The sequence below is a fragment of the Colletes latitarsis genome, chromosome 7 (genome assembly GCF_051014445.1).
Source record: "Colletes latitarsis isolate SP2378_abdomen chromosome 7, iyColLati1, whole genome shotgun sequence".
Classification (NCBI taxonomy): Eukaryota; Metazoa; Arthropoda; class Insecta; order Hymenoptera; family Colletidae; genus Colletes; species Colletes latitarsis.
The window spans coordinates 4,104,088-4,130,520 of record NC_135140.1 but is presented as its reverse complement, the minus strand read 5'-3'; the positions used below and the strand labels follow the sequence as shown (position 1 = coordinate 4,130,520).

Here is a 26,433-nt window from a genome sequence, read left to right as displayed (position 1 = left end):
TTCTTCCAAGTTATTCCACTCGATGGGAAAACAAAGATTGTCATAGAAGCAAACAGTGGGCTCACTACTTCCTATTAAACTCAATTATTTAATTTAAATACTATTAAATATTTGTTGAATTATTTTCTGATTTTATTTACGCGGTCTTAAGACCCATAGTTGTATGTGTCGTATTATATCAAATGCTTCGGTTTAACACACACACAAGCACACACAGACACACGCATGTATTTAATTAGTTGAAAGTTATAAACGCGAGCGGTCGAATATCTTCGTATATGAGTGTACACGTCCGTGTTTTCCTGCGATTCTCGGAAACATCCACTATTTGCTTTCACACGTAAGATCTAATTCATCTGAACGGATAAAAAAAAGGGGGGAGGGGTAATCAAAGTGCCTTGAAACCACTCGACTCGATAAACGTCGTAACTAAACCACGTTTTAAAATACCGACGAAAAATGAATTATAAATATTTAAAAAATTCTTGAGTTTCCGCCCTCGCGACGCTGCGTCTTCGTAAACAGGAAGATCGAATCTAGCCGCCAGCGTGTCCTATTAAAATCGCATTCGATACTTACACCCACGCATGGATTATGGAAACCCTCGACTCGTCGCGACTCCGTTTCTTCCCGATTGTCTTGCGTTCCGTTTTTAACGACGATCGAATAGCACGCGATCGGCTGCTGAAAGACGAAGAGATATGGACGGACGGTGACCGTGAAAGAGTCTCAACTGTTTCCGGGAATGGGTATCATGTGATAAGCGGAGGGTGATTGGAGAGTGGGCGAGTGAGGGACGTTTGCGGATTGGGAGGGTAGCTGAAGAGAGCGATAGTCGAGCGCCGGCGCCGCTGGATGCTGCCCTTCGCGATGCCTCCTTAGGTCCACCTTCCTCTGGAACGCCTTGTCGCACAGCCCACACTGGAACGGTTTGTAACCAGTGTGCTTCCTCATATGGGTGATCAGATTGCTGCTCTGAGAGAACGCCTTGCCACACACTACGCACTTGTGCGGCTTCTCGCCTGAAAACAGAAATTCAAACCATTCGGTGTCAAACTTACCCCGTACTTGTCCAACGAAATGAAACAATTACAATCTTTAATGCTATTCGATACAGAGTTTCAATCCATACAAAATAGTAGTACTCTACTTGTGCCATAAATCTAATAGTGTAAGAGTCATAATAATTTAAGGTGAAATAATTTAGTACACTTTATATTGCCATAACTCTTGAACTATTAGGTTTATGGCATAAGTACCGTAATACTATTTTGTAGAGCTTAAAAAACTGGATCGAATAGTTCTATCGCAGTCATAGAGTTTTATTTTAAAAAAGGATGCAGTTGCATCGGTGCATCTAAAAAATGCAATTGCAGTTTCAAAAAAACTTGAATTTTATAATTTTGATTACGCTACTCGCTGCAGTTTTTTAATCACTACCAAAGAGTATCTAGACTCTCATGCTCTATATCTAACAGTTTATGAGTTATAGCACTTTAAAGTATACTAAATTATTTCACTTTCCATAACTCTTGAACTATTAGTTTTATAGCATAAGTATCGTAATATTATTTCGTAGGGTTTAAAAAACTAGATCGAACAGTGCTATTGCAGTCATAGAGTTTTATTTTAAAAAGAAATGCAGTTGCATCGGTGTATCTAAAAAAACGCAATTGCAGTGTTTAAAAAAGTAGTATTTTATAATTTCAAAGACAGGGTACTTTAAGTGTTATTACGGTTAATTTTCATCACTGCAATAAGAAAGTATAAGTGGAAATGAATCGCGTATGGACCAGTTGGAACAAAATAAAGGGTTAATTGTTCGAATCAATTACCATTGGCTCGGTCGAGCTGCCTCGGGCAGAGGATACCACGGGGTAAGATGCAAATTCGATTAACGAGCGTGGAAAGCGTCGGAACGCGGCTTATAATAATGAGTCAAGGTGAATAAAACACACCTGAATCAACCGATAAATCGTGACGATTGTTTTATCACCGTCATTCCGGACAATCCGTTTACGTCACCGACGAGCCGAGTCCCTTTTCGACACAATGGGTCTCTCTACGCTTTTCTTCTTTCAATTGCAAACGATTCCTGGCGTGCAAGATATGTCAAAAGACCGACTAGCGGCAAACAAAGAAGCGGAAATCGATAATTTAGCGTTTCGCGATCGCGGGGACCGAATTAATGTCGCTCGATGGTATGTTGTTGCACCGTTCAGCGAGACAGAGCTTTTCCGTATAGATAATTGATCGATCTTCGACTTTGTTGTATTTAATAAAATATCTGCAAGTTGGAATTCCCCACCGAAGTAACGTTTCAAGAAGCTTTTCAAGTATGTTGTACCTACGAGTGTCACGATATTACTAGGTATGAATGTCCTGTTTATAGGACACCATGTAACGTAAAAGAAAAGGATATTTTTTTATGAAAGAATTATTTTTTCTTTTTTGAACGCTACATAAAAAAAGAAAAACAATGGGTTAAGGTTCGAGAAAATAAGTTTTCCTTGTATATATTTTGTCTTTTTGTAATAAATGTACTAAAAGTTTATCTTTTCGAGTTTGTACGAGTTCTCGTTAAGTTCGAAGCTTCTTCGTTCGTCGCTGCAAAAGGAATTCGTCGAAGCTTAAATATTTGCAGGGTACTGTTATCGCGTGGTTGAAGAACAATCTTTCGTACGGATCGGGTTACCGATAAGAGGAAAAGCTCGTTCGAAAAGTCCTCGGTTAGGTACTTGTCTGACTGGATGATCGTTCGATAATTCGTGCAAACAGCTGTTCTCCCGACGAAATTCCAAACAAACGGTTTAACGATTGTAAAACGTTGATAAAAGTGTTGCGCGCAAACCGTACGACGGTACCTGTTGTCGTTAAGATTCTATCGAGAAGAAATTAATTTTGCTCGAGGGAGGGAGGAGGACTTTATCTAAGTGCACAAACTCTGGCGAGAAAAAAAAAACTGTCCACGGAGTTGGTTATCTGCCTCGACGACCTTTTAATTTTTCTCCTAGGTAATCATTAATTGACACAACACTTTCCACGTTAACGAACCAACGTCCTTCCGATGCCGTCCATCGATTGCCAAGCAGAATTTCTTTACGGTCTGTCGCAGGCTTGCTTAATATGTTTCGTTTTTATTCTATTATCTTTATTCTAATTTCTTAATTTTATAAGTTTTTGCACCTCTTTGGCACCTTTACATTTGGAATTAGTTGTTAATGCGAATATTATTATATTTAATATAACATTATCCAGGAAAGTGATCAAAGTTGGAAGATAATCTCGAGAAAATAATTAACATTTAAATGTTATTTATCTAATTTTTCCTGAGAATTATACGATATTAAAAAAATATATTTACGCTATAAACAAATAATTAGATTAGCTTTCGAACAAATTGTTGTGTTGGAAAGACTGGTTGGTAATGAAAGAGGAAGAGAGAGAGAAAGAGGGGGGGGGGGCAGAAAAGCTTTCTGTAATAATGAAAATGTCACCGTACTCGACTTCAAGCTTTTCTCATTTTAACGTGTCATCGATTCGCATCAGAATTACTGCCTTTGCTATAAATACGAACAATGCTTGCAACATGGCGACGATGACACCTTGTTACAACAAGCACCGGTTGATTTGTGTCACCACTTAGGCCGACGCAAGGAAAAATACCATTATCGTAATTGTTCGGTCAGCTTTCGATCCGCAACCCTTTTACAACTAATGAAAGATGGTTGCCTCATAACCTTTCTCGAATCGAGTCTCATCTTATTATCGAAATGATTTTCGTGCAAATTAAAAAATGGCTGCGACGCGATGTAGTATGACATTAATAGATAAGAAAGGTAATATCGAAAACTGAATCATAATCAAGTAAAAGAAATTGTTTAGTAATAGCAAACAGCATAAAATCGCGTGATTATAGAGGGTGTTCGGCCACCCCTGGGAACAATTTTAATAGGAGACTTTAGAGGCCAAAATAAAACGAAAATCAAGAATATCAATTTTTTTACTGAGGCTTCGTTAAAGAGATATTAATAATTAAATTGGAAAATTTCAAATCATTCTGAAAAAATTATTTTTGGTTGCAGGGCTGAATTACAATCATTTTTTGTGTATACACATACCCCTGAAATCCTAATCACTTTTGAGAAAAAAATTCGAGTAGGTACTGAAATTTTTAGACGAAATTAAAAAATTTCAAATGATACTAAAAAAATTATATTTAGTTATAGGGGGCAATTACAATCATTTTTGGTCATTATACATACCCTCGAAATTCTACGCATTTTCGAGAAAAAAATTGTTTACCGAAAATCAAATCTGAGACCAGAATGCTTCTCTGAAATTTCATGCATATCTTTAAAACGTCATAACTTCTGAACGGATTGGACGATTTTAATATTTAAAAAAGCAATCAACGCGTATTTTAGTGAGGAATACGTAGAAATTCTAAAAATATTGGAAAAGTTGCTCCTTGACCTCGTAAAATGCGAAAAACCCCATAAAAGTCGTTCAATTTTCAAACGTCCATAACTCCTACAATAGCGAATATATTTAAATGAAACTTTTTTCTAAAGTAGTGCTCATGGGTACCTACAAAAAAGTATTAGACAACTTTTCTGTAGGACGTCAAACAAAATTATTAAAAATGAAAAACGAATTTTTAAGAAAAATCGAAGGGGGTGCCTAAATTTTTCGGCGAAAAAAAAAATTTCAAATCATTCTGAAAAAATTAGTTTTAGTTGCGGGTGTCAATTACAATCATTTTTGGTCATTAGACATACCCCCGAATTCTTACGCACTTTTGAGAAAAAAATTCCTCACCGAAAATATAATTTCTGGCCAGAAATGCTTCCCTGAAATTTCATGCATATCTTTAAAACGTCATAACTTCTGAACGGATTGAAGAATTTTAATGTTTAAAAAAGCAAATAACGCGTATTTTGACGAGGAATATCTAGAAATTGCAAAAATATTCGAAAAGTTGATCCTTGACCCCGCAAAATGAGAGAAACCTCATAAAAATGGTCCAATTTTCAAACAGCCATAACTCCTACGATAGTGAATATATTTCAATGAAACTTTTTTCTGAAGTAGAGCTCATAGGTACCTATCAAAAAGTATTAGACAACTTTTCCGTAGGACGTCAAACAAAATTACTAAAAATCAAAAACGAATTTTTAAAGAAAATCGACAGGGGGGTGGTGCCTAAATTTTTCGGCGAAAAAAAAATTTTCAAATCGTTCTTGAAAAATTATTTTTGGCTGCTGGTGTCAATCGCAATCATTTTTGGTCAATAGACATACCCTCGAAATACTACTCACTTTCGAGAAAAAAAATCGAGTAGGTGTGAAATTTTTCGACAAAATTTAAAAATTTCAAATCGGTCTGGAAAAATTATTTCCGGTTGCGGGGATCAATTACAATAATTTCTGGTGAATAGACCTACCCCCGAAATCCTACTCACTTTCTAGAAAAAAATTCATTACAGCTGGAACTTTAAACGTTAATAACTTTTTAACGAAGCCTCCATCAACAAATTAGTATTCTTAATTTTCGTCTTATTTTGACCTCTAGAATCTCCCATTAAAATTTTTCCCAGGAGTGGACGAACACCCTGTATATTGGTCAATATGTACTCTTCGTCCAAGCGATTAGTTTTAGCCTCCGTTACGACTCGAATTACGAAAATTAAAGTTAAAACATTGGCCCCAGTTTTTCTAATACACAAATTAAAGTGGAAACTTCGTAATTCTTAAAAAAAAATGTTATTTTTTTCGATGATCGATATAAACACTTTTTATAAAATAATAAAAGAGGCAATAAAAGAAAAAGAAGCTTGGGAATAGTAAATAATTCGGTAGAAAATATTTTTTTTTTATATAATTTTCCACTTTAACCATAGTCTTTTCAACTTTCCATTAAGTAGGATCGCTCGTAAGAGAAACTTGCGAAGCGGATGGAACACAACGCGCTGAATCGGTTGCGTCTTTCTATTCCGATCACAGAATTCCATTTTGCATATTAGAGGAATAGAGCGTATTGGAACGGAAGTATAATATCTTGCGAAAACCTTTTCAACCATCCACAATGAGAGTACAGTCTCCATTTTCCACTCGAAACGAGAAAAACGTTGCGTTATCGTGCGATAAATTCTGTCATTTATTCGCGAATAAAATGTTCAACGTTCTCGATAAAGATTGCCTCCTTGATAGGATTAATGCCTGGAATAAATTTAATTATAATTCTGCACAACTCTGGCTCCACCGTATTAAAATATTCTTGAACTTGAACGAACTTCTACGTTATCCAAGACTGTACATTCGCCCGCATTGCGCTGCGATTTTTTTTCTTTTTGCACCGTTTCGGCAAGTAATTAACGTCAAGGTTACACTAGCAGGAGATAAGGCCACGAACCGATGCGTATATACGGGTGACAGTATGATAAACACGATGTTGCAACGCTAATCAGAATTGAAAAGGCACTGACGAAAATCGTAATGTCTGCGTTTAACCAAATGATTCTAATTTCCCTTACAATTCAAACAGAGCTTGAAAAAGTTTCGATAATAATTATTTCGAATCGTTACATAAAATTTCTGATCAAAATTGTTACAAAGAACTTCTATTCTTAAGGATGCAGTCGAATCGATGCATTTAAAAAATCTGCATCCTTTTTTTCATATGGAACTCTATTACTTTAATTGCACTATTCGATGAAGTGTTTTAATCCCTACAAAATAATAGTAAGATACGTATACTGTAAACCTAATAATTCAAGAGTTATAATAATGCAAAGTGAAATAATTTAGTATACTTTAAAATGCTATAACTTTTAAACTGTTAGGTATAGGGCGTAAGTGTCTTGATACTCTTTTGTAGAGATTAAAAAGGTGCACCGAACAGCGAAATGAAAATGATAAAATTCTATTTTTGTTAAAAGTGCAACTGCAATTTTTGGATGCACCGATGCAACTGCATCCTTTTTTTCAAATGGAACTCTAGGACTGCGATAGCAATATTCGATCCAGTTTCTTGAGCTCAACAAAATAGTATGAAAGTACTTGTGTCATAAATTTAAAGGTTCAAGAGTTATAGAAATTTTAAGTATACTAAATTATTTCACTTTAAATCGTTATAACACTTGAACTATTAGATTTATGGCATAAATGGTTTAGTATTATTTCGTATGGATTAAAACACTGTATCGAATAGTGCATTTAATTTAACCCTGTGATATTTTTCTCGTGCTTCGATAATATTTTAACGATTAATTTAGACAAGATTCTATTCAATAATGTCTAAAAGGCTGAGTTTTGATTGGACGGAGCGAGGTATTTGCAAAGAATTAGTCGCGATTTCGATTGCATAAAGAAGGGTGAAAATGGGAAAGCAATTTCAGCCGATGGGCAATATTTATCGGGAGTGTCGGCGACCGACGAACGTACGCACACGTTGTCGTTTTATACACGGTGGTATCGATCCATCTCGACTCTCATTACCGAACCCTTACCGGCCGGCTTAAATATTTACCAACTGTAACGTTTACTTCGTGGCCGATTTTAATGATAGCACTGGATACGTTGTTACGCGTGTGGGTGCGCGTACGTGTGTTTTGGTAGCAGCTAGCCCGTTTAATTATGCAGCGATCGCTTAATGAACTTCATGTAATGGCGTTGCATGGATTACGAAGAGTCCTGACACTGGGAAGATCGATTTCATGCCGCGACTGAGATATTTGTCAAGAGATATCGAAATGCCCGATGGTTCCGTTCTCCTCGACGACCAAACGTTTATTTGATATTCTGACTAAATAATAATAACAAGGATGTTTGAAAATTCGAATAACGCGAACGGAAGAAATTATTGTGCAGAGACAAGAAGTCGACTGTCGGGTCTGATCGTTAATGGCGTAATCTATTTTTCATCGATTCGTTGGTCTGAGCTCACAGGGGAAGTAGATTATACCGTTTCCAATCAGACACGTTAGCCAAAAGGCGCCTTTCTTTTAATTAGTTTTTAAGTTCAATAATTTTCATTCCTTCTACAACGATCGTATTGTTAATTTTTCTTTCAACAAACATTTTTTTTAACAATTATTTCAATTTAATTTAACTTACTTTTTCACGCGTTCTTGTATTTTAAAGAAGTATTAGATAGTGTAACCTAACACGTATAAAATTCATTAGTTTATTACGTAGCTTGGTATTTTCAATTATTGTTTTTCTTCGCAGTTTGTCTTTCTTCCAGAAACTAAATATAATACGGGTTAAGGTGGGGGTAATCTAAGCAATGTTCAAACAAAATTCCTCGATAGGCTATATCGTTTCGAACATGGTAAGGGAATTTCCTCGATCGTTGTTACCCGAGAGAATAATTTCCCTGAATGCGGACGTAAGAGTCTACAATTTTCTACAATATGCGTGCATCGCCGATGAAACATAGTAAGCGAAACTTTGCGAATACCCTTTTCTGACTGCCAGCTTCCTGTTCTATGTCTTTCCTTCAATTGTACCTTGCCACGGTGTGTAGAAAACTTGACTGTCACGTGTCCACCTTGGTCGTTCCTAAGAAACTTATTTTCTCAAAGCGATCATACCTGTCTCCCACGATATATTTTTCTTTTTCGAAGCGGAACAATGATGAACAAATATAATAATGCCTGTCGTATGTGCATCTTCAACGTACTTTTACGTCAATCTATATAATAAATCGTAGAAGAAACGCGGCGTATTTCGAACACTTGGTATACCAGAGTATCGAAAAATATGTGACTGTAAAAATTATTATCATTTTCTCTAAAGATGGTGTTTATTCTATCTGTACTAAAAAGAAAAGTAGGACTTTTAGATTTCCCATCACCGATGAAATTATTTGAACGATGCATGGCAAAACGAAGAATTAAGAAAATTACAGGAACGATCAGAAACGTATCGCTTATGCGTTAACTGAAAATTAAATCTTATGTCGGATTCCAAGTATCCAGATGTCGAGCTAAGAAAAGGGTGGATACTTTGCATGTTAGTGACGATAAGGTGTGTTCCGTCTCCCACGGGAATTATTTATGTGGCGAGGTTTCACCACAGAAAACTCCAGCAAAAAATTTACAAGCTGCGTGTAACCATTGTTTAGACTCCATTCGTACTTGCTATTCCAAACAACGATTATTATAGTGTTGCTGTGTTTCATGGAATACGGTGACAAACAGCCGACCGCTTTTCAGTCGAATTGTCCCGTCTATCGATCTCAATTGAATTATTGAACTTTATTGCTACGAAAGGTGTCGAAAGACCTTTTCAAATTTTAACTCGATATTAATTATTTTCGTAAAAAAATTCCCCCGCAACGGTCCCTTGAAACCTTCGATTTATAACAACATTAAATTTAATTAATTCAATTCTTTTTTTGCTGTAACAGGAGTAAATGAATCATCAGTAAAATGTGTTTCAAAACTTTCCAAAAATACGCACGAATTTATTAAATATCGCGAAGAAAGAACAGATTCGTTTTACGGACGTAAAACGTGAAAGTGTGTGGATTTTAATTGTCATATGTTTTAATAGAGCATAAAGGAGAACGTAGTATTACGTCAAAGACGGCCAGCATCGGCTTACGAAAAGGCACGACGGTACGTCATCGGTCGCCAAGTTTTATGCACACCTTGCTTATCGTTCTGCGTCATAGCATCGAAACAATTTTTACCGTCGTTTAATTGGTTCGAGTAGAAGCAGAGCTAATTAATACGACGGGCGGTTTAATAATGGCGCAACACCGAGACGCGACCAGCGAATTAACAAAGTCGTAGAATAATCAACGGGATTCCGGGATCCATTCCGACTTCTGCGATCTATTTCATTCAGAGTCGTCGAGCTTTGGTTCTCGAAATCGATAAATACAGAATCTACAAAATATGGTAACGTAAAAATTAAATTAGAAACCTTTTACTGGAACACGTGACGGTAAGTAAATTCTCATTATTATGTTTACGTTGAACTTTAGATCGGAAAAGAAGATGGTGGAAAATTACTAATAAAGTGCACAGCGAGGCTTGCTTCGATTATTAATCGACACGATAAAGAGCAACAGTGAATCGGTTGAAAAGATATTTTCCGAACGGCCATTATCGAAATTAACCACAGCCTATATCGGTCATTTTATCTCGAGTTTGCTTCGTTAAACTTTCCGACGACCTATTAAAATTCGATACCAGTCGTCGGTGTGTATGCGTGTGCGTGCACGCGTGTGTGTGTGTGTTTTTTTTTAATAATTCCATAGCAATTAAGCGCAATTATCTGCCAAGGTTGCTTTTATCAAAACACGACGAAAAGCAGAGGTATGTTGAAAAGGCTGACACTTGTATGCGTTTAACTAGCGATTCGCGGTACACTTGGAAACACTGCAAGTGTGTACATCACACTCCAGGGTTACGTTACGTAATACCTACGGCGTATTTTATCTATCCGATAATTATGCGATGTCTAGTTTTTAAACCGTCGCGAACCAGTTTCGTTTCTAGACAAGAAGAATGCACCGTGAATTATTCGAGCCACGAATACACAGGGTTCGAAAAACAATAGAACCGTGGTTCTTCGTGCAAAAATAAGCTCGCGAACTATACCGTATTCGTTTATCGTTCGAAGAACGCGTTCAACATTCCACGTGTAAAATGTAAATCTTCGTGATATTCGGTATATTATCTTAAACAAACGTATGTTTGTTAGAATCACCGATGCAAAACTGCAAGAATGCGGTCAGATAGGTTGAACAAAGCAAAGATGTCCCTGCAATAATAGTGCAAAGCAATGATTGCGAACGTGGCAAAACTTGGTCATAAAATGAATTTTGAAAACACCAACGTTTCACGTATTGGGAACTTTGATATCGTAAATTTATTTGTTCAAGTATTTAAATTCTTAGTAATATATGTAATACATACTGTACAGGATGTATAATTTATATTTATGTTGGCTATTTATATCGAGTCTAATAAAACAACATTTCATGTATCATTTACGTTAAAAATTATTTTAAGAACGTCCCCATTCCTGTTCATTTTCTACTTAATCTATCTCAATAAAAAAAAAACAAGGTAAAAACTGATTAGTATATCGTAATATTAACCAAAAAGTTATGTGCACTATCTTTCGAAATTGTAAGTTTATTCTAATTTATCTATTATACGTGTCGCGAGTGGAAAACGAGCAATTTTTACATGAAATTTCAGATTTTATTTGGAAAATACAATTTGACGAAAATATTCGTGCGAGACGACGATATAATTTTGTTCATGTATCTTTGCGCGTCGATATTTTTATTTTGGTAATGGAGAAACGACATTTTTCGTGGAAAAATAATAGTCGTTGAAGAGTCGTTAATTCGATTAAAATTTGTCGCAGCTTTCTCTCGTGAGTTCAGAAGGAGGAATCGATAGGAAGAAATCGCGACGAAGAGCGATTAAATTTGCGTTAGGTGGTTTGTGGAACAGGGGGCCAGAAACGTTTACACGGCTGGATAAAAGAGGGATTAAGCATGATTTCAGCCCTCGCGATGCCCCGGTGCTAATTAGAAAAGGACGCCCGCCTTGTGTCGGGCACGTGTCTAACCGGAAACTCCCTTAGACCATGACAAACAGTGCGTTTCCCATCGTTCGTCTATTCCTTCCGGTCGTTTCTGCGGGAGAGCCCGATTAAATCGTCCCTAAAACGACCCTGCTGCGATATCAGCATTTCTTTTTACCAACACTATTCGAACTTGCCATCGCCACGTCTTACAATCACAATAAACTAACGAACAAAAATTTAAAACAAAGATCAATTATTTCCAACACTCCATTATTTATATTTTAGGTAAAGGGTTTCGTCGAGACTCGACCACAACTGATAATTAAATTCAGTATTAATAGTTCAAATTTATGATTCGAGAATTTTGTTGAGCAATTAGAATGTAAGAACAAATTATTAGAGGCATTTGCAGAGTATTCTCTTAATATTATAATATTGTTAATCCTCGAACAAATTTAGCAAACAAATACAATGTGTTTCTTTACAAATTACTGTAAGGAATGTGCATTTTGAATTTACGATAATTTTTTATTACATTTACATTGTTCGTAGATATACTAACACTTTTTGTGGAGAACACCGTTACAAATTATTTTATTTTTCACTTCGATAACGCTTGACATGCAAAAGGCGGGTCAAAGTGACCCGGAATTGGTCGGGTGGCGACTAATTCCGCGCACATTCATCATTTTAAACTATTTTTGGGACCGATAGCATAAATATGTTTCGATTAACAAGAGACTATTCAATTTTTATACGATTATTAATCCCAGTTGTTTATGATTTTAACGACTTCGAAACGATATTGAAAAATATATGCTATAATTAAAATTCTAATTGTAATTTTTATTAGATGAATAGCGGATAGAATGTGGTTAATCTTTAGAAGAAAATTTTGTCTGGATAGGAACTTGTTCTGTGTGTAATTAGTCCAGCACAGGGAACAGAGGGAAAAGCAGAGCCTTGCGTGACACGTTGCAATAAATAATACATGTGCGTATATTTCCCGGCTAAAAGTATGACTATGATCCTTCAATACGTTTGTCGTCGTCCGATGGAAGACACGTGGCTCGAAAGAATCAAATTCCAAGATAATCTGATTTTATTATGCTGATCTTCTTTTCTTCCGGCTTACGAGCCCGACGGAACTAATTAAAACGTCGTTCGATCGCTCCCCGTTTCTAATTTCTTTTTTTTTCAAAATATTTTAACATATCATGTTTAAAAATATTTCATCACATCGATTATAAAACTGTTGAAATTGTACTCCTCGTTATTTATACACATAAAATTGTACTCGTCTAATTACGAACTTTAGATTTTCCAAGCAATTTGGTAAAATTGCGTAGTCGTTGTTTAAACCAGATTACCTCGAGAACTAAGCCCTGAATGGAAAAAAACTTATATCGTACATATATTGTACGCAAATATGAATAATTTGCATAAAAATGAAATATAGTTTTTAAACGAATCCTGAGATTATCGACAAGCATTAATCAATTATATAACTTACATTCTTCTATTTTTCATGTTTACATGCCTGCAAAATTTTTATGTATTGTACAGGGGCCATGAGTCGTAACTATTTATAGTACGATAAGTCGTATTTGCATCGAATTACAACGATAGTTGTATAGAAACGCCGTTGTTCAGCAAATTGTAAACAATCCAATACATTTTACAATTATCGTTTCAGTGGTCGTAACAACGATAATTGTGCAAATTATTGCGTGGAAAATTGTTACGTTTGCGGAGTTTACAAGTGTTTTAAAAAAGCTTTCGCGACCGAATGAAAGGAAAATTTCCGGATATGAAAGAAATCTATTACTCGTTCGGCGAGAAATGTTGCACGATCGTGAAAAATTTCTTCGTTTATTTCGTTAATTAAATTTTCGCTAACCCGGAAAACTATCTTTGAAACGAAATATAATACATTGAGAATTTTGGGGAAGAGCTTTTTCTGAAATGGAACTCTACAATTATCATTGCGCTATTCGATAGTGTATCAATCTATACGAAATAGTAGTAAAATACTTGTGCTATAAATCTGATAGTTCAAGAGTCATAACAATTTAAAGTGAAATAATCTATTATACTTTAAATTGCCATAACTCTTGAACTATTAGGTTTATGGCACAAGTATCGTAATACTATTTGGTAGAGCTTAAAAAACTAGATCGAATAGTACTATCATAATCTTAGAGTTTTATTTTAAAAAGAAATGCAGTTGCATTGGTGCATCTAAAAAATGCAATTGCACTTTTAAAAAAAATCGAATTTTATAATTTCGATTACGCTACTCGCTGCAGTTTTTTAATCACTACCAAAGAGTATCTAGACTTTCATGCTCTATACCTAACAGTTTATGAGTTATAGCACTTTAAAGTAGACTAAATTATTTCACTTTAAATTATTATAACTCTTGAACTATTAGGTTTATGGTATGAGTACCTTAGTACTATTTTGTATGGATTAAAAAACTGGATCGAATAGTACTATCATAATCTTAGAGTTTTATTTAAAAAAAGGATGCAGTTGCATCGGTGCATCTAAAAAATGCAATTGCACTTTAAAAAAAAATCGAATTTTATAATTTCGATTACGCTATTCGATACAATTTTTTAATTGCTAGAAAAGAGTATGAAGACACTTATGCCACATACCTAATAATTTATGAGTTATAGCACTTTAAAGTTTATTAAATTATTTCACTGGGAAAATCGATTTCTGAAATCGATCAGCGTGGCGGCTCGTCATGATTAAACGAGCGAAACATGTTATCATCGAAAGGAAGGCAGGCTTATCGCGGCATGCACGTTCGCTGGTTGTCACGAGCGATGCCAAAAAGCCTGTGTTGCGGGGTCGTCATACAAACCGCGCCTTTTTGATCCACGCGCCTCGTGCATGTTAACGCGCACTATACAATGCGATAGAACGCATCCTCGGCAGTGTGCATCCATGCTCGTCGCACCTACATCTAACCTGTGTCCTATTTACGTGTGTACGTTACGTGAATCACGCGCGGATCGTATACTTTCGTTCCCGCGGCGTATTGCTATTTTTGTTGCCATCGCTACATGTGTTCGACAGGAAACCAGAACAACAGGGATTTCTCAGTGCCGTAGCAAACCTTTTCGTCCTCGGGATTGGTCGTCTTAAACCGATATCGTGGTGAAAAAAAAATTTCGAAAAAGCACGATACCAAATTCCACGACTGTGTCGCTTCTTCGTCGAAAGTCGAGAGGAAAGAACTTGAAAAATTGCAAACTCTAGACTTATTTCTCGAGTAGCAGAAGGTGGGAAGTTTCGACGATCGCGCGACGACAAGGATACTTTGAATAATACAACGGTTGAAAATGTCGAAAAAACGACGATACTAAATTCCACGACCGTCTCTTCGTCAAAAGTCGAGGAATCGTTAACGCGTGTCGCGTTTTTTTCCCCAAGATTCCCGCGCTCGAGAGGAAAGAACTTGAAAAGTTGCGAACTCGTAGAGTTGTTTCTCGGGTAGCAGAAGGTAGGAGGTTTCGACGATCGCGCGACAACAATGATACCTTGAATAATACAGCGGCCGAACGAGCATATTAGAAACGAGACGGTTCGCGTGAATAATTCAACAACGACCGGCAAGTTTCTTCGATTTGAAAGTTAGCCGCGCTTTTAGACGCGCACGATCCGAACAAAGTTTCACCTGTCGTCGACTCGATAATTCTCCATTCGCGATACTTTCCTCAAAACCGTCCCGCGATCAGTCGCGATGAACACGATCTTACAAACGAGCCGTTTTATTTCAATGGTAGAGCCAAACTCACCGGTATGAATGTACGTGTGCTTCTTCATGTCCGACTTCTGATGAAACCTCTTGCCGCAATATTGACAAGGATACGGTCTGGTGTCGGAATGGATCAGAAGATGGGTGCTGAGCGTGCTCGATCGCTTGAAAGCCTTCCCACACTGTTTGCACTGCGACAGAAAGAAAAACGTGGTCGAAACGGAGCCCTCGATTTTCAAATACTAGGGTGAACGTACACCCTATTAATTTATTTCCCATTAAACGTGAAGAAATAAATTGTTTACAGTCTCTTCTGACTATCAAAGTTCTTGAAATAATTACATCTTCGTCAGGATGTCTATTATTTTTCATGTTTGAAACACTGAACTAATTGTTGAGGAAAAACTCGTTAATGGAAAAACCGTTTTATTTTTTATGATTCACGGTTGATTTTAATTTTAATTAGCTGAAACTTGTCAGGCCACCAGCTAGAAACATTTTGTAAAATACACGTCACAATTACTGGTTTCGCAACTTTATTCAAAAATTCCTACTTCATGTGACATTTGTTTTCTGCAATTTTAGTTTTGTATCATACTTATACCAACACCAGTCAAAATGGCTGATACTTGATAAAGCGTAAAAGGAACCTATAATCTGTTTAAATTGATAATTTATGAGGGGGGTGGGAGGGAATCTCGACAATGTTTAGCGATGTTTTTTTTTTTAATTGTCAATTTTCCGGTTCGTTCGTTAGGCGTTTTAAGAGGATGACTGGTCGTGGACGAAGGATTGGTTGGAGTATCGAAATCGGTGCGGAGGATGTTGCAAAAGGAAGACGATCGGATCGGCAAGACGGTCGCGCCAGGCGCACCTGTGTTCACAGAGCCGCGGTTTTTCTCCTCGACTAATTGTCGCATGGGCGCCAGTCCTGACAATGCTGCCGACTTAGGCGTGTCTCTTTTCACGATACACGCATAGGTACATGCGTGGAATCGCGTACGAACGCGCCACCGCGGAATATTATTACTTACGAGTGTGCACCGGTACCGGTAGACGCGACCCGCCAGTACGCATGATTCACGACCCTCGACGATCAATAATAAGAAACGATATTACAACGATATTAATTCTGCACGGTGTTTGACCCTCGATAATCTTTTTAATGGGTTTCCACTCTTATTGCAATTAGCGGAGAACCGCGTCGTTTCCCGGACTCGACGTTTTACCCAAACCGCCATTAGAAAACCTTTTCCCGTCGATAAACGTAATGTCTATTGGGGAAACACTTTCAGAGGGAACGTCACTGTCACAGTTCCGATAATTCTGTTTCTTTAACAATACTCTCTATTCCAAGAATACCATCGTCAAATATTCAGACAAAACTGATATTATCGTGCATTTACCTCGCGATAAATGCACGAAATATTTCGTTCGTGAACCAGAGGGAACCCCGACAGCTCCAACGATTTCGTTTAGAATCGTGAAATATTAAAATTTAATTGTTATTTTCGTAGGTGGCCTCTGTACGAACGTTCAGATTTTGCGTTTAGAAATATCAAGAGGGAACTCTGACAGTTCGTGTTCGTTTCTTTGATTCTGTTCGAAGAATTTTATAAATTTCAGGAATTCTCGTGTCGGTTAAGCTCAAGATTGTTTCGTTCGAGCATCAAATGCACCGACAGAAAATTAAACTCGACGAGACTCGCGACGTTCGCCTTTTTTCAGACTTTTTTCCAAAGAGCGTCGCTTCTACGAAGAAACCTCGGTACTTTGGTACCGACGATTTATCAGCTCTTTAGGAACCATTACACGTTCTGCGGTCTCCCGAAGGGACACGCGAACGAGTTTCGGTGAACTTCTTCGATGTCGTCCAAATGCAGTAAGTAACCGCGTCGCAAGACGAATTCGAAATTACGGTCTCCTCGACCGAACGCTATTCGAGATGCTCGAGAATCGTTGGACTTTCCCAGAAATTCTGGGATATCAGAGTCGGGCGAATCTTATTCGTTCGTAAATTTACGTACCGTTTGTATATTTTCCGACAAACTCTTTTAGCGTGGATATCAAACGCGGTGAGAAATACAAATACGGATTTGTCGTTTGTGAATTAAAAAAGGTGTTGAAAAGGCTGTGACTTCTTTAAATTGAAGCTTTGAGACTCTACGTTGCGATACCATGTTTTAATTGTCACTCTACGATATTAACTAAATTAGCGAAGAAATTAGGACTTCGTATGGAAAAGGAATTAACGATTCGGCGATTACTGTATACGGAACCTGAGATTACGGGGACGTCGCTGAACGTAACGGTACAGCGTATCGGTGCCTCGAATCGAAATATCGCGAAACATCTGCAAATGGGATACTTAATTTAGGTCGAAACGCAGTGTCGGTATCGTCGAGGAAGAAAAAAAATATTTCTGCGAAATACCGCTGAATTTGAAACACGAAGGGTGCCTAATTTCATAAAATTTTGCAACTTTTGACAGAGATCCAAAACGAGGAGAAATTAAATCTAGAAAATAAGCCTGACATCTTTGGTAGAAATGACATTAGTCGTAAACGTTTAGACGATCGTGGGTCTCTAATTGGGTGCACCGGGGTTGCGGTTTCCGTGCCGGAAGATTCGAAGAACGTTTCCTTCCTGGATCGAGGAGGGTCAGGTAAGGAGAGACGCTCTGTTCGCGAGAATTGTTTGGGGGACGATCGGAAAGAGACTCGGGTCCGGTTTCGGGGACAGGAGAGCTTTTGTCGGTCGGAATCAGGATCGTGTGACGCGCGTGTGCCCCAGATATCCTAATATGTCCACTGGCTGTTACGTGTCGCGCGTAAAACTGCGGCCAAGCGAGTTTCTACTTCCATTCAATCAGCCGTAATTGCGCCGCTGCCTTTTGTCGAGTTCCGACATTCGTCAAACGCTTGACCCTCTTCTTCGTCGATCCACGGTGCACTTTAGGGCACTTGCGCCACCGCGAATACTCCCATCGCGTGACTTCCACGGATTTCTCCTCCGTATGCAAATATCCCATTTTACGGAACTCCGAATCTCAATCCCACGGAATCGGCTACCTCTCTAAATCGAACTGGCGTATCGCTGAGCGGAACAATACGCGCACAATAATCGTTGCTTATCACTAAAACCACCAACTTTTCTAAAGCCTTTCGATCTTAATTTCCAAATTAAAGGCGTCAGGAATAAACGGCTACACGCTCTTTTGGCTATCTAGTTTCCTATCGGATAGAGTTCAAATAATAATAATTGCACGAGAGAAATAAATACTATATTTTAAAGATTATCGTACTGTTCAAAAAATTTTAGTATGTACTTTGAGTTTATTTACCGTATAGTTATGAAAAAGAATAAATATTTAGGTTCTAACATCATATAAAACGATTCTATTTTGAAATATGTATAATTTTTATGTTTGGAGTGAAGATGCAAATGGATTAACAAAGCACAACAATTGGTTTCAGGATATATATATATATATATATATATAGATTTTTAAGTTAGACTAAACGAGTATTCCGAGATCTACAAGTTTAAACAAGAATTATTTTCTTAAAATTCATAAAATTCACGACGTTAGAGCTGTTTAAAAAACACGAAACAACTGTGTTTTTCTCCAGACTTTTCGATAAAAGAATCGTCGCGGATAAATTACTGCTAGTTGATTTCGTTCGTTATTTATTATTCGAATAAAACTTTGCCCATCTCCGGTCTCGAGTAATCGTTGTTGCGTTGTTCTCCCCTACGCGCTTGCGAGGAAACGTTTTCTATGTTCGAGGCGCACCGAGAAGTATGAATCGTCAGAGTTCCACAACTCTGCACTTCCATAAGTACGACTCTAGTTGACCGCGGTACGGTTTACGAGCTCGAGGGTGTCGAACCTGTAAAAGTCCGAAACGAGTGTTTACGAAACTCGTAAAGCTGGCTTTCGCGCACTGACGGAAAGGAATGCTCGACGTTTGTTCACGGCGAGTAATTTGTCGTTGGAGATTTCCTACACCGATATCGATAACGTTCGAATCGACTTTGTTACTTTCTTTCCCCAAATTATTCACTTTTTTCGAAATAAAAAAAATTATAAACTGAAAGAACTTCATCTTTCCACAGAAAATTTCATTGTGTCGTTATTTTTATCGAGTGGCCCACGCTGGAATGTCGCTAGTTTATGTATCACTTTCTGACAAATTAATTTACACTCGGTGTGATTCTTTAGATAGAATTAAAAACGTATCGAGTGTCTTAAATACGGCACATTTCCTTTATTAAAATCGAGTTAGTGATCGTTGCTAGGATTAGTAGAAGCGAATTTAAAAATAAAAATGGAAACACGTTACAGTGTTTTAATTTAAAGACTTACCTGGAAAGTCCTTTCCGACGAGGAGGGTGGCGTCAGGGGTGAATGATGAATCTGTCGAGTGACAACAGGCGTTAAAGATGGACTCCTCGAAGATGGGACTCTGATCTCTTTTGCTTCCCTTTCGCAAACCGTCCCCGGTGACCAAATTTTACTTTTTCGCTCGACACTGGACAAAACGTCGCCGGGTTTGGTGCTCAAGTTCAGCGGCGCCTCTTCTTCTGAAATTCATATTTAAATATTTCACTTTCAATAATTCATACACATTTGATCCATATTAATCGTGTTCCACGAGTCGCGTGTTAATAAATTATTACTACTATGCGTGAATAAAATATGCTTTGCCTTTGTAATTTCACTTTTCGTTTCAAATATTTCGAGTTAGCAAAGGAAACAATTTCCAAAGAGTCACAATTAATTAAAACGATTAATTAAAACGAATTAGAGTAATCTAATTCGTTTCCAATAATTTATACATTTTTAAGTCCGCACAAAGCTTTTCCAGTGAAATGTTGGTTTTGAAATACCGTGGCTAAAATGATAAACGCGTAACAATATTACTGTGACAGGAACCTAATTTGTTAGCGTTCTATAGACTGCGCAAAAAGGGACACGTCACGTAATCGTTGGTAATTTTCGAAATCGAGACGTTGTACGAGGCTGAGAAGGATTCGTAATTGGTTTAGTTGCCAGGTTTTCCTTTTCTTGTTGATAACAACACGCGTGGACACTAATGATAGTAATTAAGTGCTTGCAAACTGCTAGCAGAATGGAATCGTTGCGAGCAGAAATAATCGGCGAGAGGGTTTCTTTTTCAAACTTGTTTTACATGCTTTAAACGTTTTGAACGATTCAGGTGAAAATTACGAATAAAATTTACCCAAACTTTTTCGTTGAAATCAAGCAAACAGATTATTTTTTTACATAAGGTTAGGAAAAGAATTTTTTTAAATCTCCACTTGTAAAACGATGAATTTAAAGAAGGAACGTGATTTGAAAGGGTGAACCATAAATGCTCACCGAATTTAGTCTTTTCGGGGGTGCATCTTCTTGGCGAGCCAGATCTGGATGGGCTGAGAGGTTCTAGATGAATAGGCGAACAATTGGCGACAGGCGTGGTTTGTTGAGTAGCTATTCTCGCGGATGGCAGCAAGGAATGGGGTAGTAAGAGGCTCACGTGTCGAGCCCACCAGGTAGCTCCCGCCGACCCATAACCACCGTACATTAGACCACACCGTAATTCTGAAACCCACCAAATTTCATTTCCTAGGCGTAAGTGTCTTGATACTCTTTTGTAGAGATTAAGAAGTTGTACCGAATAGCGTAATCAAAATTATAAAATTCTATTTTTTTTAAAAGTGCAATTGCATTTTTCAGATGCACCGACGCAACTGCATCCTTTTTTAAAATGAAACTCTAAGACTGCAATAGCACTGTTCGATCTAGTTTTTTAAGCTCCAGAAAATAGTATTACGGTACTTATGCCATAAACCTAATAGTTCAAGAGTTATGGCAATTTATTTTAAATTGGTACATGTTATAACTCTTAAACTATCAAATTTACTACTATTTTGTACGTATTGAAACATTATTGAATAGTGCAATAAAAATTGTAGAGTTCCGCTTAGAAATAGGATACAGTTGCATCGTTTTCTATTAAATTACAAAATTTCAGAATATCGGACAGCACGAACTTATGGGACGATCTAATGTATCTTCAATTATTTGTATTATAATGTATTCAAGAGTTTTCAGTGTTCAGGAAGACAAAGTTGTTGAATTGCACAATTACCCTTATCGAGAGCAATTTCTTGCAGGGGATAGAGATGATTGTGTTACCTCGTGTGGCGGCGATGGTCGTCGAGGGCAAAGTTTGAAGTCTCGTGTCAGGATTGTACGCAGAGACGAGAGTGAAAGCGCTGAATCGATCCGAGGATGGTTGATTGAGACCCGAGGAACAAACCGAGGAACGATGGGACGACGTCGCGGTGCTGTTGGTGTTTCCTGTCGCGCCAGGACTCCAAGGCGAAGGCGGCAGAGTCACGCTCGGGCTGCTGGGTGGTGAAAGCGTGGCGGGGGGTGACAACGCCCCCGCTGGAACCCCAACGCCGTTGCAGTGAAGCTCTGGTTTCGTGTACCAAGTCCGCGGTACCGCTTCTAATGGACAAATCGTCGCTATATAGTGCATGCAAACGAGCGTCGCGACGCTAACAACGCCGCTACTGTTACGATTCGACACCCTCTTTGCAAAAATACATCATAAACTCGTAAACTCAATACTTATTCGAGTTGTTAACGTTAAAACTTTTTTATTACGAGGATTGTGTTTACACAACATTCAGACAAAATATTGCATTATTGTCGTTTATATAAAATTCAAAATCCTTGCACCCTTCAACTTTCACCCTTCAACTCCTAATATTTTCCTCAAATTCGGAGGAAATTTTTTCTCTTCGTTTTCTGCTTGCCCTTCATAATTTATATTTTGCGAAATATCAATAGGCTAGAGATTTCCAACGAATGTGGTACAAAGTACATATAAGAAAAGGAAAAGGAACGAAAGTGTAAAAAGGTTTTCTCCGATCTTCGACTGTCCGTTATACATGATGTTATTTATTATAACGCGTGGCATTTGCTTTGCAAGTAACTAAGCTCGCCCTTAGTATTCAGAGATCGTTTCATGACAAGCAATTATAGTCGGTCATCAGAGCGAGAGAGTGGAAACGCGTTTTCAGTGTAGTTAAAAGCGAGCATACGTTAATGCAGTATTCCGAGCGAGCCACGGATAGTCATAGTTATCAGATTTATAGTGAAAATCACAAACGTGCTCCTCCCTCGAGCAACGATTATGAATTATATATCATAAAGTACGCGTGCGAGTGGTCGTTCTGGGCACAGAGAACGGAAACTTCATCTGATCATGAGTCGAAACAGGTGTGGCTATTCAACGAACTTCATTAGTAATAAAACGAAGGACAGCGATCATCCATTTTACCATCGAGATTTTAAGAACCAAGCTTCGAGTGAAAACGGGATCAAGCATGAAATCTTTTAAGACTCTTTCATCAGATTTTTAATAATAGAACAAAAGACATTTCTCTTTCAACACGATTCTCTAATAATGAGAAAAATAAAATAAATCTTAGTTCTTCCGTGTATTATCTTAGTAAGATTAGTTTACAGTTCTAAAGTTTTAGAAAAGTCCACTTCTTGTACTTTCCCTTCAATGTTTTGCTTCGAATTCAAATTTGTAAAAGTTTATTTTAGTATTTGATAAAAATTAGGGGGATTCGAGACTGATGTCATCCGTAATTTGCCCCTTAACTCGTGTCTGGAGTCAATCAACCCTAATTTAACAATAACTGGATCACTGGAAACTCAAAATTCGAATATTTTCCTTACAGCAGTAACGCGTTACGCACGAATCCATAGCAAACACATTAGTATTCTGCGATGCTTTGAGCAAGAAAGACGGGTTTGACCAGTAAAAATAGATAAAATTATAGTAAAAGGCAAATGATTCTAGATAATAATAATAAATAACTCGAATGGCTAGTTTTAAATAAGCCGTTATTGCATATTGACATATATGTCTTCTATAGGTATTTGAATCCTCTTCTTCAGGTACATATTTGGATTCAGAGGTCGAAAACTTACGCAATAGGAATTATGAATAATAAAGATGAGAGTATACATGTGTATATTAGTTACATGAAAGAAAATTAGAAAATACCTTAATGTATGTATAAGTATTATTAAAGATGAAATGCATTGTATAATTAAGTAAGACGATGGCAAAAAGATTGTATTACATTTGTTTTTTCTTGAAAAACTCTGATACCTATTATCTAAAATTCGAAACATCAACAATAAAGTACACTCATTTTCATAAATCTTTTCTCCTATATTTCTGCAATTCGTGATACTTTGCTTTCTTTCTCTACTAATTATGTTTTCTCTTTGTTTTTATTTATTTAGTTATCTTTTATTTCTGTTTTCTCGTATCTGACTGCGTATATTTACTTTTGTCACGCTTGTTACTTCTTTTATCAAAGGGTTCCGGAAATAAATAATCGAATAAAATAATATTCGGCCGGAGAAAAATTTTAAAACACGATCCAAGACAAACGAATCGTAAAATCGTCTTATCGATGGAAATCAACTTCGTTAAGCAAGGAGATTAAAATAAATTTCGAGAGTACACGATCGAGTGTATTTTTCGAAAAACCTACAGAAACACGATCGTATTATAGCTCGACCAATAATACAAGAAAATGGTAACCGTTGCCTCGAAGGCTTTCTGCTAACTGATAACGGCCGTGCTCGAGCGTAAATGTACCTAATAATCGTGACTCGATGTTTGAATAAATCTGTAATACAATTTGCAAACACGACCGTGCAAGGTACACGCATAAGTCGTTCCTGCTTAGCATAGATATCGAGGTATAATGCCCGAGTTCGATGTCAATCACCGACCGTTATTTATTGTCGAGTTTAACAACGTTTGTATTATTCCGTGGAAAAAGGAGGAAAATATTGCGTCGCACAAACGTACATTATTACTCGAGTTTACAAAAAAAAAGTGTAAATTTACAAGTAAGGGAACGAAAAACTATCAAGCATAAAAGAAATTTACAAAGTAATTTTATTATACATAATGATTCGTATAGAGTAGACAATATAGTTACGTGTTTTCTATTGTTAATTTGCGTTAGAATTGTACTAATAAACTTGGTTTACTACTCGAGAGATTATATACAACAGTTATATCTATAACAAATACGACTGCAAAGGGTTAATTATTAATGCTTGCAATTATAGAGAAATAAATTGCGTTCAAGACTAAGGGTATCGTAATTTGTACAAGCATGTTAATACAAGTATTACTCGTGGGTACATAATTGCATTATTTTCCTCCCTTCAATTCATTTTTAGAACTCGTCTTTCAAATTATTGAAAATTAGAAAAAAGTTGTTGGATTTAAACTTCTCGCTGATATAGCAACTAATAGTTATAAATAGAATGCTTTGTCACTCTTCCAGTGTTTGTTATAATCGAGTTCGAACGTACATATTTACATCCTTGAAACGATAAAGTCTCCTACTCATTATCTAAACGTTCCTTATTTCTACAAGCACCTATCTTTTTCAATTTTTCCTTAGATTCGCATAAATAATTTTAGTCGTAACAGAATCGAAATAAATTTCGTACCAAATCCACCAGCGAATCGAATTACTAAAATAGAACTACTAAAATAAATTAGCAATAGAAAGATGACTTTCTGAAAATCTTGAGAAACAGCTGTGGCTCCAAGTCGATTAAAAACGTGTAAACAAGTGTCGATATAAACGACTGTCTTTCCAAAAGATTCGGAATCGGTACCAGGAACAGATGTTCTCTAAAAATCTGGCACTATCTACGATGGAACAGCTTGTATAAACACTGTTTTCTTTTTTAATCAGAGACGAATTTTAAACGTTCGATCGAAACTACGACTGAATTAATTCCTTCTACGTACAAAGTCACACTTTTATTACGTTTCCATTAAAATCGTTTAGCCACGAAACGGACAATACAAAAAATGAGAAGTTTACACTCAAACGTAAGCAACGATATTATTCTAGGGTGCCGTATAAATAAATAAACTATTTTTTTTTTTAAATAAACTGACGACCAACCTTGGGGGGTATTCTAGTCTAGCCATAGAAAAGCAAGGATATTTTAGGAACTTTGTAACTATTTCTTATTCCAAATTTTGGTTTAGATAACAATTACGAGATTAGTAAATGTCGGAGCATTTATTCCGGGAGCAAACTATGTCGCGACAGAAGTTAAGTGCGTCGATTCTAGCTTCGAAAAAGGATGACACAGAGCGACAATAGACTCACCGCACATCGCGTTTTGCTGGTCGATCGATCGTTGCGTCAAAGCTTCCGACTGCTCATGGAGAGGAACGAGGTAATTCCACCGCGAGTACCTTGCACCAAAGCTTGCAGTTCCCCGCGGTTCGCGCACAAACCTTCCACACAAATCCACAGACCGAAAAATGTTTTTCCTCCTTTCGTTATCGGGATCGAGACGCGGAACACTTCCCTCGAGCCGCGGTCGCGCGGCACTCGCCTCCCGCGGACGGTCTCGCGATCGATATCGATCGTTCGCGACGATACCGTCCAAGGAATGTCCCGAGGTAACGAAAAAATAGATCGTTGCGACAAGGGTTGTCGACAGACAACGGCTGTCTGGCTGATCCTCTCGAAGATGTTCTCCGGAGTGTCCTGGCTAAGAGCAGGACCCTGACTGACCTCGGTCTGGCCGAGAAGGCTACACGCACGGTCTCGCGAGGAGCGCGCGTCGCAGTCTGCCGGTAGCTCAGCCGTTTACGTGCTCGGGTTTCTCTCTTCTCACCTGCGTCACCTCGCGCGTTCTCCGCTACCTGGAGGCCACGCCCACCGTGCTACACGCAACTTTAGCCCACGAGAATCGGCGCACGCGCGCTGTCGGGGCGACCGTTTCATCCCTGCCTTCCACGCTCCTCATTTTTCCTCTTTCTGCCTGACCGAGCGCATCCTTTTTCCTCCCCCACCCCACCGAAAACCCCTAGAAACACGACGTAGGGCAAGGGTGACGATAAATGATCTTTTGGGACTTGTACTTTCAAAACAAGCAGCTCGAATTTAGCTAAACTATCAACTATAGTCGTTCTTCAGAATGGCACCTGAGGAATATCTTTTAACTCA

General features: G+C 37.6%; 1 protein-coding gene across 1 annotated transcript; it reads right to left on the bottom strand.

The window, feature by feature from the left end:
- On the bottom strand, positions 1–26,052 carry LOC143343632 (uncharacterized). The gene is made up of 6 exons (XM_076768720.1): positions 25,585–26,052; positions 21,536–21,853; positions 20,717–20,938; positions 19,700–19,917; positions 15,371–15,521; positions 1–1,022 (listed from the first exon to the last, which is right to left on the bottom strand). The coding sequence occupies exons 1-6, from the start codon at positions 25,589–25,591 to the stop codon at positions 730–732; spliced, it is 1,209 nt and encodes a 402-aa protein (XP_076624835.1). The 5' UTR covers positions 25,592–26,052; the 3' UTR covers positions 1–729.
- Positions 26,053–26,433: the final 381 nt, after the last annotated feature.

Coding starts and splice junctions, on each gene's coding strand:
- LOC143343632 (XM_076768720.1), bottom strand. Junction 20,939..21,535: donor GACCATCGCCGCCACACGAG/GTAACACAATCA, acceptor GGTGGGTTTCAG/AATTACGGTGTGGTCTAATG. Junction 1,023..15,370: donor GCACACGTACATTCATACCG/GTGAGTTTGGCT, acceptor TTCTGTTTTCAG/GCGAGAAGCCGCACAAGTGC.